Genomic DNA, 18000 nt, shown 5'->3' on the forward strand with positions numbered 1-18000 from the left:
TCTTTATTGTGAAGAAAACAAAACAGGGTTGAGTCTTCAGGTCAGTGACTCATCCGGATGAGCCTAGGGTGAGTAGATCTGTAGTCGCCACGTTCCTCAGCCTCTGCACACTTGAGTCTGACCCTCTCGGGGTGTGCATGGTCAGTGTTCTGAGGAGCGTAGCTGGTGTGGCAGGAGAATGTAGCCTGCGCCATCACTGGATGCTTCTGGGACTCTGACTCAGTATAAACAGTTATCTGGCTTCAGGATGCTACAGTTAAGAAAAGCTGAGAGAATGGACAACTGCCATCCTGGCAGGAATGGACTGGACAGGAGTAAGGGAATGACCAGGTGTCTGTCCCGGAGGGCCAAAAGGAAGTAGATAAAGGGAGACTCTGAAAAGGCACCGATCACATTCCATCAAGATTAAAGTCTCAGCGTGTGACAGCAAGATGTGGCCGCCGGCCTTCCAGACTCACCCGTGTCACTTGCTGCCTTCCTCAGCAAAAGTTGTGCCCACAAATCTACCCATTCTCTGTATGTATGTGTGGAGGCCAGAGGGACACTGGGGTCCTCCTCACTCACTGTCCACTTAAGCCATGGGGTCTCCCACTGGATCTGAAGCGCACGGACTGGCTATGCGCTGTCAGTAAGCGCCAGGGGCCTGCCTGTCTCCTCCCCACTGCCACCCCGCAGTACTGGATTTTACACGGTGTTAGGTGCCATGTCCAGCCCTTACACGGGCTGCTGGGGGTGAACTCAGGTCACAGATATGCAACAGGCACGTGACTGACTGAGGTAACGTCTTAGTCCCAATTCAAATGATTCTTTACTTCCTCCACATCTGACAAGAACCCAGAGTTCTGCTAACCAGAGGACGTCGGGGGGATTTTAAGGAGGAAGATTTTTCTAATACGTAAATTTTAAAACATAATAACATAAACAAACCAGATATGCTGGCTCACATCCATGACTCCAGCACTTGTGCAAGACGAAGGCAGGATTGGGGTGAGTTCCAATCCAGCCTGGGATACAGAGTGAGGCTCCAACTCAACTCAACACAAACAAACAAACAAACAAACAAACGACAAAATTAATAGGCGTTGGCACTTTCTCTAGCCTGTGCCCATCTGTGTGTGACTCCACACGGTGCTGTGCTGTGTGGGGCCCAGCACCTCCTGCGGTTCGAGGATGCAGGTCCAAGGTGTCAAGCCAGCCTCTGGACCTCAGCTGCTGCTGGCCCTCGCCGTTCTCCAGGAAGCAGAATGAGCAGAGAAGTCACCGTGCGCCCTCTGCCTCTGGCTGCACAGGTCGCCGAGACTACATCCTCCTCGTGAGCACTGCACGTCTTTACTCGTTGTACTTGGCCAGTTTCAACCTGGGGATGATGTTCATGGACTGCAACTCCTGGAAGAGCAGCTTGCAGGCATATGGGATGCGGAGGGAGGACACGTGGCACGAGGACTTGCAGTAGTGACACCTGAAACCCAAGTCAGCATGCATCAGAGGGGCGGGGAGGACGGCCTGCACACAGTACCACTACGTTCCTCCCCCATCACTGTCAGGCACGTACTGATGGCTCAGAAAAGTAAAGGAACATTGGTGGATGCAAAATCAAGCATGGTGCAAAGCACTTCTTGCAGTTTAAAAGCATTCCAACTGGAGTCCATTAACTACATTTCTAGAACATTCTCTTCATAAGAGAAAACATTTGCTGATACACTGTTTGGAAAAAACATCCCAGCAATCAGAATCACTGGAAACTGGAGTATCTCACTGCCAGATGAGTTTCCTGCTGACCCCACCAACCCCCATATGTTTGGGGTTGTTTTTGTACGCTATTATTCTCGGCAACATGACCAACAAAAACATTTAGTTCCCACCACCGAGGCACTTAAAGTGAAAAAGAAGCCTTTTAAATAGGCTGAAACAGGAGCAGCAGGCCCTCAGGACTGGTCTGTCAGTGTTTACAGTGAGCTGCCGCTGTAAAACTCTGAGAAATACATGCTCATATACACAAATACTCAAGTCAACCTGTACACTAGTCTGGGTCCCGTCCAATATGCTAACTACACGTTAGATTCTGTCCTCCTACTTCTTTCCAGAGGGGCCACAAACTAGTCTTAGGCTTTTTTTTTTTTTTTTTTTTGGTTCTTTTTTTTTTTTTTCGGAGCTGGGGACCGAACCCAGGGCCTTGTGCTTCCTAGGCAAGCGCTCTACCGCTGAGCTAAATCCCCAACCCTCTTAGTCTTAATCTATGGCTATAGACGGTCCCTTGTGGAAAAAGTGAATTATTTTTCCAGGGTTTACAGTAAAAGCAAAATCTCACTCTGAAAAATGTGCACAGTAAGGCTATTAACAAGATCACAAAGTAGAGACTCCTCGAGTGCCAGCTGGGCAGCTGGTTCTTATCCAGACGTTTGTACAGAAGAACATTATATAGTCAAAATAATGGCAGAGACTCGGTCATGGAAATGGGAGATGTCCAGGACATACGGTGGAAGGAAAACTCCCATCAGCTCAACAACACCCAGGGAGGGGGCCTCACAGGGATTCCCAAGCCCTGAAACACATCCAAGTTTGAAGACTTCTGAAAATGCAAAAGTAAAGAGGGGAGGAGAGACGCTCAGTGGGTGAGAAGATTGGTTGCTCTCACAGAAGATTTTGGGTTCAGTTCAGTACCCACATGGTGGCTTACAGCCTTCTGTAGCTCCATTTCCAGGGGGATCTGACACCCTTGCCTGGCCTCCACAGGTACCAGGCACACACATACATGCACAGACATACATGGAGGCAGAACAGCCATACATATTAAAAAGAGAAAGAACGTGGGGGGAGAGACGGCTCAGTGGGTGCGTGACCAAATGTAATGAGTTCTGTCCCTGGGACCCACCTAAAGGACGGACAGAATTGAGTCTGACAAATTATCCTCTGACCTAAGGGCCCTCTGGCAGTTGTATGTTAATACACATAGACAAAAATTAAGAATAAATGTAAAAAGGAAAACGTGTGTGTATTTGGGTTGACGTGGTGGTGCAATCCCACAGCCCTGTAAGTCAGCACTTGGGGGACAGAGGCAAATTCAAGGCCAGCATAGGCCGCATGAAGTTGTTGTTTTTAAGGTTCCTATTTAGACGTTCTTCTCTTCTCAGAATCTTGGAAGGGCTCATGATTTCTAAAGTAAGTAAACATAAGGATGGTCAGGCACGGGCCAGCGACAGTCACTTAGCTGTCACAAGCGGTTATCCCCTGGGGGCAAGGGGAAGCCCGTGTCCCTCACTTGTAGCTTTGAGCAAAGGCTATTTCTACAGACAGCAAAGTGCAGGTGTTTTCTTGCTTTTGTGTGTATGTGTGCTGTATTTAACACGGGACCTTGGTGTGCCTTTGAATACACTGAGGAGACCGGGCTGGCTTCAAACCTGCAGCGGTGGCCTTGCCATCTACCAGGGCTGAGGTAGGTGGGCAGCACCATAATCCTTCCCACTTTAAATTCTAGAGGAGGGGAGCAAGTGCTGAGGCTGAGAATTTACATGGTGACCTCAGAGACACAGCTTCCTGTGGGCCCAGGAGGGAGAAGGAGGCGACATCACCCATGCCGACAGCAGACACACTGATGGTATAAACTTCAGCGATATAAAACTTCTTAACAGACTGCTCAAAGATTTCTTTAATGCATTAGAATCAAGACATGCTTTTAATGTGCCTGGGTGGGTCAGGAATCACCCTCCTGTATCACTTTAAGTTGGGGAGGCAGACTGAACTGCAGTAACTGGTTTTCCTGTCCTGTGTATCACTGGTGGCTCCAACTGCAGTTAATCTAGTTAAAATCTCCATATGTGCCGATTCATAGTCGAAGAACCCACTAATCTCCTTAGTGTATTGATTCAAAACATTCCAATGTAACACACACACAAACATGCACACATGCACACACTCACATGCACACACTCACACACACATACACACACTCACATGCACAGACACACACACTCACACTCATGCACACATACACAAACACTCACACACACATGCACACATACACACACTCACACTCATGCACACATACACAAACACACACACACTCATACATACACACACACTCACTCATACACACATACACACACTCACACTCATACACACACATGCACACATACACACACTTATACACATACACACACATGCACACACACACATACACACACATGCACACATACACACATGCACACATACACACACACTCACATGCACATACACACACACTCACAGACACACACACATACATACACACAAACATACAAACACACATACACACACACACACATACGTACACACGCGCGCACACACACACACACACACACCCAAGCTTTCTCCTCTATGTCTGCCTTTGCAAAAGGCAGAAACCTGACCAAGAGCAAAAAAAATTAAACTGATCTCTAGGAAGAGAGCAGCAAGAGGAAGCCGTGGCTGCATGTGAGGCCCATGCCCAGTGCGCGTCCTCCATGAGCTAATTACCTTAATGGGGCTCTTTGGTGACTTCTGCCCTGGGTCCTCTGAGGAACAACAGTCTTGCTGTAAACCTCCCCATAGCAATGCCTTACTAATGTGCAAGTCACCCACGGGGGCCTGCTCCAAGGTACTGAACCGCTCTAATTACCCAGCCTCCATTGTGCAGCTTATTAAAGGGCGACTTCCTCCGACTAGCTGTGCCTGCTCCCTCCCACGAGCTGGGCACACAGACCAGGTAATGATTGGAAAAAGGACAGCATCATTATACTGTTTGGCCAAGAGCGGCACATGAGAGGCGGCCAGACTGCAGAAGGGGCTGGCATTTTTTACTGTTGGCAACAGGGTATAAGTAGGGCAATCAGACAGACAGATCAAGTCTGTGAGGCCACCGATAAAGACGTCAGAGACATCACCTGATCCAGCTCTTTCAAAGGCTAGCACGCTGAACCCATGACCGGGGCTGCGAGCGGCCAGGGAGCTAACACAGAGGGACCAAGGCAGCAGAGGCAGAGGTTGACTGAGATGGAGCAGCTTGTGGAGCCTTCCTGCCCATGGCAGTGTACTCAAGCATCCAGCACCCAGACAAAGGCATGAGCCTCGGGAGCCTGGTTCACGGCTTCCCATCCCGTCAGAGGGCAGGGGAGACAGGAAAGGGAATCCAGGACTCTTTCTGGGGCCCCACACCCACCCTTTAGTTATACAGTGCACACTATGCTCCATATGCATTTCAAAAGACAAATGGACATCCTAGGACTGAACCCCCTTCTCATTGACAGAAGAAAGGGCTCGGCTTACTCTCCTAAGAATGTGACTATCTCTGTGACCTTAAGGAAAGAATGGACCGGAATGTGGCCACCTCTTCCATTAGTGTCCAAATTAACTTCATAAGCAGGACTCATCAATTCATCCCCTCAGCAATCAGAAGATAATCTGCTAAAAGGTTTGTCACTGAGCTAGCAAGTGTACACTGTGCTCTAAGTCCCCTTGCTCTTTAACAAACACAAAATCAGGTTCATCTGTGTGTGTGTGTGTGTGTGTGTGTGTGTGTGTGTGTGTGTATGTATGTGTGTATGTATGTGTGTATGTATGTGTATGTATGTGTGTATGTACGTGTGTATGTACGTGTGTATGTATGTGTGTATGTATGTGTGTGTATGTATGTGTGTGTGTATGTATGTGTATGTATGTGTGTATGTACGTGTGTATGTATATGTGTGTGTATGTATGTGTGTATGTATGCGTGTATGTATGTGTGTGTGTATGTATGTGTATGTATGTGTGTATGTACGTGTGTATGTATATGTGTGTGTATGTATGTGTGTATGTATGCATGTATGTGTGTGTATGTATATGTGTGTATGTATGTGTATGTATGTGTGTATGTACGTGTGTATGTATATGTGTGTATGTATGTGTGTATATGTGTGTGTGTATGTATGTGTGTATGTATGTGTGTATGTATGCGTGTATGTATGTGTGTGTATGTATGTGTGTATGTACATGTGTATGTATGTGTGTATGTACGTGTGTATGTATATGTGTGTATGTATGTGTGTATGTATGTGTGTATGTATGCGTGTATGTATGTGTGTGTATGTATGTGTGTGTGTATGTATGTGTATGTATGTGTGTATGTACGTGTGTATGTATATGTGTGTGTATGTATGTGTGTATGTATGCGTGTATGTATGTGTGTGTGTATGTATGTGTATGTATGTGTGTATGTACGTGTGTATGTATATGTGTGTGTATGTATGTGTGTATGTATGCATGTATGTGTGTGTATGTATATGTGTGTGTATGTGTGTGTATGTACGTGTGTATGTATATGTGTGTGTATGTATGTGTGTATGTATGCATGTATGTGTGTGTATGTATATGTGTGTGTATGTATGTGTGTATGTATGTGTGTGTATGTATGTGTGTGTGTATGTATGTGTATGTATGTGTGTATGTACGTGTGTATGTATATGTGTGTGTATGTATGTGTGTATGTATGCGTGTATGTATGTGTGTGTGTATGTATGTGTATGTATGTGTGTATGTACGTGTGTATGTATATGTGTGTGTATGTATGTGTGTATGTATGCATGTATGTGTGTGTATGTATATGTGTGTGTATGTGTGTGTATGTACGTGTGTATGTATATGTGTGTATGTATGTGTGTATATGTGTGTATATGTGTATGTACGTATGTACGCGTGCATGCATATGCTCGGGCTGCCAGGCCCGCCGTCTGCAGATCCGTGACCTGCCTGGTGTAAGCAAGCAGCGCAGCTTTTAACAGCAGTGGTAGGCTGAGAGGTCGGTACAGAGGCTCTGGGGGAGTCTGGGGAAGGTGGCCATGTGCTCCGTGGCCCAGCCATGCTCTCTCAGTGTCATGTCTCCTTAGACGCTCTTCCATCTGAGAAGGAGGGGCTCTGGGTAGGGCCGCTGAGGTGGGCAGCAGAGGGTACCATGGCTCTTCTCTGTCCCTGGAACATCTATCTGAGATCCCACGAGACCTTGCCTCTGATCCATCAGCGAGGAGGAACTGGGAAGCACAGGTTTTGTCAGCTACATGGGGACCACAGGGCTCCAGACGCCGACTAGCCCTAAGCAGACGCTTCTGTTCCCGGAAAATCGGCATGAACACAAACGAGATGTGCTACAGCTATACGGCACATATCGGACCCAGGCCCGGGGAGCAACGCCCATTAAGACGGCCTTCAGACACCCGACTCCGCATGGAGATTGAAGCAGCCCTGTAAACTGCATAATGAACATACTGGCAATTCCACAGTGCACGGGAGCTCGCGCAGTCACGTCTTTCACTAAGCACCTCCCAGCTGTGGAGTGGAGCTCAGGGGGCTGGTATGTCTTCTGCACTACCGTACTCCTGGACTTAGAACTGCTTCTGACACAACAGACACTCGATGTCTGCTGGGTGAGCAGGTGAGACAGACACTGCACTGTGGAACAGTCAGTCAGATGTATCCGCCAGGTGTGTGCAGTACACACACCAGGTCTCAGTCCTAGCTCTGCTGCTGTAAGATATGGGGTAATGTGGTTTGGGGGTCTGAGGTTAGCAGTAAGGGCTCTCGGTACAACTTTTCCTAAGGAGCGAGCTAGTTAGCTAGCTTTCTTTCTTTCTTTCTTTCTTTCCTTCTTCCTTCCTTTCTTTCTTTCTTTCTTTCTTTCTTTCTTTCTTTCTTTCTTCCTTCCTTCCTCCCTTCCTTTGTTTTTCTTTCCTTCCTTTCTCTTTCTTTCTTTCTCTTTCTTCCTTCCTTCCTTCCCTTCCTTTTCTTCCTTCCTTCCTTTAATTTAGGTTGAGATTTTTGTTATGGATGGGTGTGAGCTACCATGTAGGTGCTAGGAACTGAACCCAGGATCTGGACAACAAGTGCCACACCATGTCTCCAGCCTCTGAGATATTATAAAATTACAGTCTGTACTATTTAGGGGCTTCAATTACAGCAGTATAAATGCAGCATTAAAGAATCAACATACAAATTCAAACTCATAGAAGCATGGACACAAGTGTGGTGGCACACAGCCTGGTGGTACACAGGATGGTGGCACACAGGATAGTGGCACACAGGATGGTGGCACACAACGTGGTGCACACAGGATGGTGGCACACGGCCTGGTGGCACACGGCCTGGTGGCACACAGGATGGTGGCACACAGGATGGTGGCACACGGCCTGGGGGCATCAAGTGATCACAGGCAAAGGCTGCACAGCAGCTGAGTCTGGTCCAGAGCAGTCCTTAAGCCATTACCTAGGCCAAGGGATGTGGTCTGAGAGACCACATGTGGTGTCCACTCACCAGCCAGAATATCCAAGTAGTCCACACTGCCCACAGACGTCAACTTCGAAGGCATCACTTGAGATCATTAGTCTCTCCAGCAAAAGCATACTCGCTCCATAGCCAATTAAACAGTCACGCTCCATTTCTCCAAGACGCAGGCCGCCATCGCGAGATCGCCCTTCAGTGGGCTGCCTTTGAAGAGAGCAGACTACGTCAGACACAGAAAAGGGAGGTGGTATCACATGCGGACTAAGAGCACGGCTTTGACAGTGGCCTTGAACTGCTTCAAAAGGGCGCTCTGGTGGCTATCATTGTGGGAAAAAATTGTAATTGTACGTCTTTATCATGTGACATAAGGCTATATTATTTATATAATCCCCAGATAGCAGGGTCAGCATTCATTACTCTCACATTATGGCCACTGCTATTAGGCTGCTACAGTCTTCACATCAGAGGGCGCTATCTTTGAGTATTTTTAGAGATGTACTCTGTTACTTAGAAGCAGAGAAGAAAGAGACCCAAACTGGAAGAAACTCGGGTTTCCAGTACCGCTTGCAAGGTCTCTGTGCTGTTAGTTTTTGTCAACTGGGAACAGGGAGTGTCAAATGAAGTGATGCCTCCTCCATCAGACTGACCTGTGGGCATGTCTGAGGGCTATTTTGTTTTTTAATTGTTGATTGATGTGGGAGGGCCCAGCCTACTGTGGACAGTGCCATCCCAGGGCAGAAGGGTCTTTACTGTGTAAGAAGTGCGTTGAGCAACCGGGGGAACAAGCCAACAGGCAGCGTTTCTCCATGGTCTCTGCTTCTTTCTGTGGCTTCCCTGGCTTTCCTAGGTGACAGACTGTACACTATAAGCCAAACAAACCTTTCCTTTCCAAGTTGCAGAGAGCAGAGTACAGCAGGCCCCAAAGCCTGCTACTTTCCTGACTTCCCATGACACAGCAAACAGTGTCTGAACATACACTGAAGTGTTAACACTTGCTCCTGCTGTGGCTGGACGTTACAGTGACAATCAAAGAGCAGGTTAGAAAGAAAAGCTACACATGAAAAGCCGAGACAAGGTCTGAAGGGGCCCTCTGTAGAGGAAACATCACCAAGAACACTGCCCATCCCAGACAACCGTTCCCTTCACTGAGGTGGGCAGACAAGGTGAAGGTGGTCACCTCCTTGTGGGTGCTTGCATTTCAGCCGCCTGAGATAACTGACTATAGACAACAGTTCCCAGACAACCTCCATGTTGGAAAGGGACACTCAGTGACATGGAACCTGGGGGGACAGCACCTGGCCCAGGAGGGTCTCACTGCTTAGACAGTCTTAGCTCTTCTTCCTTTTAGTCGTTAAAAACATTTTTAAACGATTGTTCTATTTTAAGAATTTGCCCACATGTATGTGCACTGCATGTGTGCCTGGTGTCCTTAGGGATGAGAAGAGGGTGTGGGATGCCCTGGAACTGGAGTTAAAGATGGCTGTGAACTCCCATGTGGGTGCTGGGAACTGAACTCAGGTCCTCAGCAAGAACGACAAGTACTCCTAGCCACTGAGCGCTCTCTCCAGACCCATCAACATTTTCAAACACATACACACATCTATGATTTTAACAGGCATTGCACCTGTTCAAGTTATGGTCAAGATTGAGTCTGGCTTTTAAGAAGCCAAGCCAAACGGTGGCTTCCCAGTCTCTTCCCGGTACAGCATGCTCAGTGAGAATAAGGGAGCAGGTCCTTACTGGACACCTGTCTTTGTGTGCCTGTACCTGGTCCATGAGAGGGACTGTGGAGAGACGAGGCCTGCAGGCACCCTTACCCATGGAGCCATCTAACAGGCCTGTGATGTAATTTTATTTTTCCCAATACTTTTTCTCTTCACATGAAGACGTGTAGTTACAGGAGGCTGACAGCAGTCCTAACTTCCTTTCCTGCCAACTCCGAGCTCACAACCCTGACACCATGCCTTGAACTGGCTGTGTCTCTACATGACTCTTCCCTCTTGAAGGAAGGAAATACCCAACTTGTTCTTAGGTTACACAGGAGCTTACACTGAGGGCACTTCAGAATTTTAGAGAAACTTTGGACTTTTAAAATGTTTGAATTTTTTTAAAGACCACGGAACTTTTAGAAGTTGGGATGTTTTACATTATGATATTAATATTAATATGACATTGTGGGGACAAACAAGAAAGGAAACGTTACTGTTGAATAGTACTGTGCTGAGTTCACATGGGACCAACTGTGCTGGCTAGTTTTTTGTTTGTTTCTTTTCTTTCCTTTTTCCCAACTAGACCTATGCTAGAGTCTTCTGAGAGGAAGGAACCCCAGTTGAGAAAATGCTTCCTGAGGTCGCCTGTAGGCAAGCTTGTTGGATAGTTTCTGGACTAATTCTTGAGCGATGTGGCAGGAACTGCTCACTGTGGGCGGTGCTGTCCCTAGGCAGGTGGTCTTAGAGGTATCGGACAGCAGGAGGAGCAGGACAGTAAGTAGCTCTAAGGCCTCTGCTTCAGTTCCTGCCTGAGGTCCTGCCCTGGCCTCTCTCTGTGACGAGTATCACCTGACAGTTGAAGAGTTAATTACATTCTTTCCTCCCAAGTTGCTTTTCCTTATGTTTAATCACAACAATAGAAAGTAACCAAGGCAATGTTTAACACACCTAAGTAATTGGTATCTTAAGGGAAACAGAAACTTGGCTGGGACTGTTTACCTCCACAGAGAAATCAGCAGTTCCCCCAAAGCCCCAACACACACACACACACACACACACACACACACACACACACACACACTCTCACACACACACTCTCACACACGCACTCACACACACACTCACACACGCACATACACACACACTCACGCATGCACACACACACTCACGCACATAGACACACACACACACACACACACACACCACACACACACATACACGCAGTGCTTCTGTACCTGGTAAGGACAGCTCGTGGTCCTCTGGCCCGGGCATGCATTTTATCCAGCACCATGTGTTTCAGTTTCTGATAGTACACAGGCCCAAAATAGATGTAGGCTTCTAAGGGCTCACTGAAAGAAAAGGCAACACTGGGTTTAGGCAACAGAGTTTGGGTAACTGGACAGACAGCCTGCACTAGGTCTCATCATCTGGAGGATTTCCTTAATTGTCTTCTCAGAGATTGTGTCCGACTGTGTGAGGACAAGCTTCAGCCTGTAGTCAGTGCAAGGCTAGACCAAGCTACAGAAGCACGCCACTGTTTGAGAAGATAATGCTTTCACAGAGAAACACCATCAGCAGGATGACCCTCTTCACCTGCCGCACCAGGCCAACAGCTTTTCTTCCTAGGTGGATCTTTCGTCTACTCTCAGCACTAGACAATCTGATCTACTGGAACCATCCAGAGAGAGTCCTCCCAAACCGGAAATCAGAGCATATTCTTGCTCTAGAATCCCCAATGGCTTCTTCTGAGATTCTATGTAGTCCAAATTGTACATGGCTATCACACCTTCTACCTCAGGACCTCTCCCCCTGGCCCACACTGACACTGCTCTTCTGTCAGGTACAAGCATGGCCCTGGCAACAGTGCAGCTTCAGTTGGCCTGGAACTTCCACACAGTCCAGGCTGCTGTCAAACCTGCAAGCTTTTGGTCTCCACCTCCCCCATGCTAGGATTACAGCTGGGAGCCTTTTGAAGGAGCCCTCCTCCCTCACGCTCCACCACCCCTTCCACCACTCCACCCTGTAGCGCTCCCAGCATCTTTGTGTATAATCAGTTTGTCTCTTTGCCTTTTGTCTTCCCGTGAGAAGTCAGTTCTTTGTCTTTTGCCACAGTGGTGCCAGCATCTATGAGCTTGCCTGGCATACAACTAGTGCTCGATAAATGTTTGCTACACAGCTTATCCCACTAGTGAATAAATATAAATAAATATAGTAAAAATCTCAAAAGTGAGTGCTGTGACAAAAAAAAAAAAAAAGGTCTTGTCAGAAGCAAAGAGCCAAGGATTGGACACCTTCAAAACGCTCTTCATTTTCCCCAAGTGTCCTTCCTCAAAGAGAAGGAAGTTCTCGTCAGCGCTGTTTAATCTAGTGTACTGAGCCTCTACTTTTGACGGTGTAGAGACAGCCCAGTGAGCCCGAGAGGTGAGGTAAGAGCAGTGAGAGGGGTGACCAGGTTCAGATCCCGTGCTCTCTCTGCCTGCCACAGCGGCCTGTCTGAAAAACAAGCTGACTTTGAGCAAAGCATGTGGTCAAGTGGGAAGAGCAGAGGAAGCCACCAACTGCAGAAAGGCGGTTGCAGTCTTTGGCCCAGCCTGCCTGCCCCAGTTCTCCTGTGCCAGTACACGAGTGAGGGCCGCTGTAGTCACTGAGCTGCTCTGTGAATTTCAGCCCAATGGCACCCCAGGAAGTCATGGTGGCAAGGGCCTTGAGAGACCCTGCTCTTGTCCCTATCTGTCATGGACACTGCATGACCTCCCCAATTCAGTTTTGATTGTGCATCAAGGTGGTCAGCCAAGGGTCTTTGCAGTTCTAATAAGTAAGTGACTGTGGTCCTCAGGGATGGTAACTCATAGTAGAATTCATGGACCTACAACCCAATGCTATTTCATCACCAACAGAGTAAACCACATACATGCAATTGCTGCGTCTAGCTAAGATCAGGAACATGGGTGGGGGCAGGTGGAGGGGCACAAACGCCCTCCCAAGCAGGCTCAGTGCGTCCCTGAATGGAAGTGAATGGCATGGAGGTGAATGGCAAAGAGAGGAAAACCCATGTGGGCACCAAGGGAGCAGTGTAGACCTCAGCTGTCTGCACAGCTGTGCATAGCACACAGCAGGTGGCCCTGCCGCATCTTTCAGTGCACTTATGTTTAGGAAGCTGCACTGAATGGGGCCTGTGGTGGTGCACACTCTCTGGATAATTTCATTCCTGAGTAGAAATGAAGGCCATAGGTCTAGCGATGACTGTGTTTTTTAAAAAATGGACACCTAACTACATGACTGAACCATACTTAAATGAAGGAAACCATTAGAGTTTTCATAGGATGAGGTTTTGTTTCATTTTGTTTTAAACATCCTAAGAATGACTTACTTAAGGAAACCTGTATCAATGCCATCTGCACAAGCACTGGATCCATATTTCCAGCAGAAACGGGTTGCGGGCAGGCGCTCTCCCTTCTGGAGCACTTCTTCATAGTAATACATTAAGCACCATGTCCTCGCCCATGCTCCAGCGTGACCCTGAGGTCTTAATACAAAGGTTCACTCACTCACTCCCTCGCTCACTCATTTACCTACTCATTCACTCACTCACTCGCTCGCTCACTCATTTACCTACTCATTCACTCACTCATTACTCACTCACTCATTCACTCACTCATTACTCACTCACTCATTCACTCACTCAGTTGCTCGCTCACTCACTCGCTCGCTCACTCACTCATTCACCTATTCACTCATTCACTCACTCACTCACTCTCAGTCAGTCACTCACTCACTCGCTTGCTCACTCATTCACTCCTCACTCACTCACTCATTCACTCACTCGCTCGCTCACTCACTCATTCACTCACTCACTCATTCACTCACTCACCCACTCACTCAGTTGCTCACTCACTCACTCATTCACTCACTCATTCACTCACTCATTCACTCACTCATTCATTCACTCACTCATTCACTCACTCATTCACTCACTCATTCATTCACTCACTCATTCACTCACTCATTCACTCACTCACTCATTCACTCACTCACTCATTCACTCACTCACTCATTCACTCACTCACTCACTCACTCACTCATTCACCCACTCACTCACTCAGTTGCTCACTCACTCACTCTCTCAGTCACTCAGTCACTCACTCGCTCGCTCACTCACTCACTCCTCACTCACTCACTCTGTGTGCGCACGGGCGAGTGCCTACATGTCCATGGTTGGAGGCCAGAAGGTGTTGGATCCCAAACTTGGGTCCTGTGGAGCAGCAGCCAGTGTTTTTAACCGCTGAGCTCTGTCTCCGCCCCCTGGGTATTTTATGTGTCACAGGGTTCCATACAGACCATTTGATCGTACATTCTATGTGGGCTGTTTCAAGACCTCGTCATCCACAGTAGTTGCATGGACTTGTGTCCTTCAAAGATGGCAGCTAGACCCTTCGCCCTGTCTTGTCCAACCTCACCTCAGGCTGTACAGCTACCTCCTTCTGGAATAACAGTTGGGTGGGCACCTACCAGTTCTTGGGGTCTACTCAGTAAGTGTACTTTCCTCTGTGCAACACTCTGAAGGGCACAGCTTTTGTCCCTCCATGTCTTACACACTCTCTCCTCCTCCTCCTCGTCTTCATGACTGAGCGCTGGTTCTCAGATTTGCCTGCCGGGCATTACTGAAGCTGTGCTGTGAGGTGCTGTGGTAGGCTGTGGAGACCGAGCAGTAGACACAGCATGGCAGCCTGCTCTCACGGAGGCTATGTCTCAGCTGGGAGACAGACAGCAGTATCTGAGGACCGACGGCTATGGAGAGCAGTGGGGCAGAGACAGGCAGCACCAGAGCGGAGTTGAATTGGGTAGTCAGTGGGCAGAGGTGAGGCTCAGTCATGGCGTGCTTCTAAGCATGCATGAAGCCCTGGAATCAATCCTCGGCAACACAGAACAAAAACAAAAACCTCAAAGCCAAACCAAACCAGACAACCACCTGCTTGGCAGGCAGTCACTGAAGGCCTGCTGGAAATCACCTTGTGTTTGCTACTATTCCACGTCCAATAACAAATCGAATTGGCCAGCTCTGTGGTTTTATTTACTGCAGTCCCTTCGATATGTAGCACATATTAGATGTGAGCACCGGGCTCCAGGGTATGAAACCAAGCACTGTCTCTGGTGCTCCACACAAATCTAGCAGTCTGGGAAACACTGCATCAGATGCAGTTAACGTAGTCCACAAAAGCAACGCAGAAATCCAAGCTTGTTAAAATGACAGTCCTGGGGGCTGGGGATTTAGCTCAGTGGTAGAGCGCTTACCTAGGAAGCGCAAGGCCCTGGATTCGGTCCCCAGCTCCGAAAAAAAAAAAAAAAAAAATGACAGTCCTACCACACAACTAGTGGTCCTCAATATCTGGCTTCTTAAATGTGGCCTTTCTTGGATCAGGTTTCCTAAAGCAGCGAGGCTTCGTTCCTTCCCACTAAGGCAGTCTGGGAATGTTATACCTCATTGGCCCGCTTCTTCAGGCCCTCACCTCCGATCTCTAGCATTTGTTTAGCAGCACACTCACCCGGTGATGCCCGAGGTGACATAGTCCTTCCCCAGGTAGTTGTAACCATGGCGAACGAGGTCTTCACACACGTCCTTCACTTTACTCCCTCCAAAGGCGGTGCCGTAGTGGAACCTGCCGTCTAACACGCCTGCCTTGCCGGCCAGCAACTCAATCAACTTTCCAACCTGTGAGACAGGAAGGGGACAGACTACGTGAGTGCCCGCCCGGCTGTCAGTTCTCCCAGCATCCCTGCCTTTGGCTTATGTTTTGAAAAAGCAGCTTCAACCACACCCAGCGATAGTGAAACATTACCAACACCAGCATTCCTGGGTATCCTGCCGAAGAACCCTGGCCTGTGGGACTAACTTCCCGGACTGAATTCCCTAGTTTTCAGATATTGAAACTCAAGTACAGAGCTAAGCACTGTGGCCACGGCCCCTTGGCCTGCGACAGGATTGCAGATTACAGGAAGTGACTGCTCAAAGAGACATGGAGGTAGGCTCAGCACACAGGACTCTGTGTCCCAGAGGACAGTGAGGGACAGGGCAAGGAGTCCGTTTATCCGTCAGGGGGCCACTCAGTGTAACTAAACTAACTGCCTGCTTCTTTCCCTCAGAGCAGTGCTGCTAAAAAGCCCAAAGGTGACTGACCGTCATTCTCGATGGGAAGCCGTGAGGGTTCATTATGATGTCGGGACAGATGCCAGAGTCACAGAACGGCATGTCTTCTTGGGGGACGATCAGGCCGCAGACACCTGGGGGACAGGAGATTTCACAGCACGGGAAGCAAATGGGCAGGAGGGAAGAACACAGTACTTAATTGGGATCTCCCTGCTGCTGTTTCTATTCCCACTGTTCTGAAACCCTCCCCATGGCCTCCATCAAGAGCAACAAAAGCAATTTCCAACAACCCTGCTAGCCAAGCAGTTCAAAACGACTCTCCTTGCAGAAAAGCATTGTAGGCCGCCGAGTGGCATGCTGGCATGGCACACAATGGTGCGGTGCTGCTGTCAGGCCGCCTGCCTACCTTCCCTGAGCACCACGAAGACCAAAGGGCAGGCTCGAGCCGGCTCTCGTCCCGGAAGCTTTTCAATCCACAGTTTCTGCTTCTTGTCAGCGAGGTTGTGGTCTGCTGGGTTTTGTGCCCAAACCACAGGAATGCAAATTCTCAAACCACCAACAAAGAATGATTGAATACAACTAAATGTGTAAAATGTGGATTTAAACCAGGACAACAAACCTTTGTGTGGGCTGCAGAGACAGTTCAGTGGTTAGCTGGCTGCTCTTCCAAAGGACCCGAGTTCGGTTCCCAGCACCCACATGGCAGCTCACAACTGTCTGTAACTCTGGTTCCAGGGGAATCTAACATCCATACATGCAGGCAAAACACCAATGCACATAAAATCAAAATAAATAAATAAATCATTAAAAAAAGAAAAGAAAAAGGAACCGTGTGCATGGCTGAAATGCTAACAGGTGCGTGCGCTGGCTGCAGGGTTGGCTGCCTTGCCAGGGATTCCTTGGCAGAACTTAACCTGCTTGAAGGAATTTTAATCCTTATAGCTTACAGCACATTAGAAAAGTGATCTTTGATTGAACTTGTAAAGACCAACAAGAAAAGTAAGAGCCAATTCACTCTTAGAGCAAAAGGCCAGAATTAGATGTGGAATTCTAGGAATGGAAGTGGGGCAGGGCTGCGCACTCCACCGGTGTTCTCTGGAGGCAGCAGACCTGAGCAGGCTGCAAGAGTGCTCTGAGCTTTAAGAGAGCTTGCTGCTAAACTGATCTGTTTTTCCCAAGAAGATGAGTGGGGAGAGAATTTAGGTGATCAGTTGCAGTGCATATAGGAGTTGGAAGGCTTGCAGGGAACAGCACAGAGTAAGGAGACAGATGTTCTTACTGTAACAATAATAAAATAAAAATAAAAACGCCTTCCCCCTGTGTGTGAATGGACCGACTTCAGGATTTTCATTCCTGTCTGTCCTCTACACAATTCAAGCCACTTTAAAACAAACGGAGTTGTAATTATTATGGGGTTGGAGCTAAAACCTAGGACATGATAAGCAGGTGTCCCTGGAACCCCCAAACTTCTTTACATGAAACCTTTATGATCTGCATATCACCAAGCGCCAAGGCAGCGAGGACAAAAGTCTGCCTGCCTATTTACAACTGTCTAACATTAGCACTCTGCTTTCTAGTGGCTATGCACAAGACTGCAGCCAGGGCTTGTGGAGTTGGATTCTAGAGCAAACAGTTTCTTTGATATTTATTTTGGTTGAAAAGTTTTGTTTTTTTTTTAACCATATCAGGAATGCTTTCCTGTATGAATAACAGAAACGGTCACCTGATATGCAAATCCAGCTGTGTGCCAAAATTGACATCAAGCAGAGTATGTGACTTGTCCCTTCCCTCCAAACTCACATCTTATCTATACTGAAATTATCTGACAGAGGCCGAAAGTTACTAGGAAGTCTACTTTGAAAGAGATCGCATTGGAAACCT

General features: G+C 48.0%; 1 protein-coding gene across 1 annotated transcript in view; it reads right to left on the reverse strand.

Annotated features, from left to right (window-relative positions):
• Nucleotides 1-599: 599 nt before the first annotated feature.
• The window catches only part of Polr3b (RNA polymerase III subunit B), a 103268-nt gene continuing 85867 nt past the window's right edge, over nt 600-18000 (reverse strand). The window contains exons 24-28 of the mRNA NM_001191878.1: nt 16150-16253; nt 15518-15684; nt 11210-11323; nt 8296-8469; nt 600-1459 (exon numbers count right to left, since the gene is read on the reverse strand). Of these exons, the coding sequence (NP_001178807.1) occupies nt 1330-1459; nt 8296-8469; nt 11210-11323; nt 15518-15684; nt 16150-16253 (689 nt within the window). The 3' untranslated portion in view covers nt 600-1329. The remainder of the gene's footprint in view (nt 1460-8295; nt 8470-11209; nt 11324-15517; nt 15685-16149; nt 16254-18000) is intronic.

The sequence above is a fragment of the Rattus norvegicus genome, chromosome 7 (genome assembly GCF_036323735.1).
Source record: "Rattus norvegicus strain BN/NHsdMcwi chromosome 7, GRCr8, whole genome shotgun sequence".
In the NCBI taxonomy this organism is placed as follows: Eukaryota; Metazoa; Chordata; class Mammalia; order Rodentia; family Muridae; genus Rattus; species Rattus norvegicus.